This window comes from Condylura cristata, unplaced genomic scaffold, assembly GCF_000260355.1.
Source record: "Condylura cristata isolate star-nosed mole 26May11 unplaced genomic scaffold, ConCri1.0 scaffold00025, whole genome shotgun sequence".
Lineage (NCBI taxonomy): Eukaryota > Metazoa > Chordata > Mammalia > Eulipotyphla > Talpidae > Condylura > Condylura cristata.
This window is the reverse complement of record NW_004567126.1, coordinates 32,020,875-32,021,358: the sequence shown is the minus strand read 5'-3', so window position 1 is coordinate 32,021,358 and position 484 is coordinate 32,020,875. Positions and strand designations below refer to the sequence as shown.

The 484-nt window shown below is 74.4% G+C and overlaps 1 protein-coding gene across 1 annotated transcript in view; it reads left to right on the top strand.

The window, feature by feature from the left end:
* LOC101634869 (mucin-16) overlaps positions 1-484 on the top strand; it is a 45,818-nt gene that overhangs the window by 19,035 nt on the left and 26,299 nt on the right. The window contains exon 8 of the mRNA XM_012729458.1: positions 15-82. Coding sequence (XP_012584912.1) covers positions 15-82 — 68 coding nt within the window. The remainder of the gene's footprint in view (positions 1-14; positions 83-484) is intronic.

Here is a 484-nt window from a genome sequence, read left to right as displayed (position 1 = left end):
GCCCCGCCCGGCAGCCCTCTGGCCACCGCGAGCACCCCCGAGACGCCGACGCGGGCCTCTGCGAGCGTGACCTCGGAGACAGGTAAGCTACTGCCGTGACCTCGGAGACAGGTAAGCTACTGCCGTGACCTCGGAGACAGGTAAGCTTCTGCACACACGGCCGGCGGCACCCCGGGCTCCCCGCTGCCGCTCCGCGCCCCTGCAGGGCCCCCAGCCGCAGCAGGGGGGTCCCTGGCCGCGGGCTCTCCCGGAGGGCATCCTCGGCCCCAGGCTCTCGGTCCCAGGGCAGCCCCGGGCGCCCCAAGTCCCCGTCGAGTCAGACTGGGGCCCCTCAACGGCCTCGTGCTGCAGTGCGAGTGGCGCTGTTGGCTCCCACGTCTCCTTGCGGCCGCGGCGGCCCCCACTTCTCTCCGGGGCCCCCGGCACCCCTGGCCACCCCCGGCGGCTCCACGGGCAGGAACTCGACCTCGGGGTTCTCAGCTCT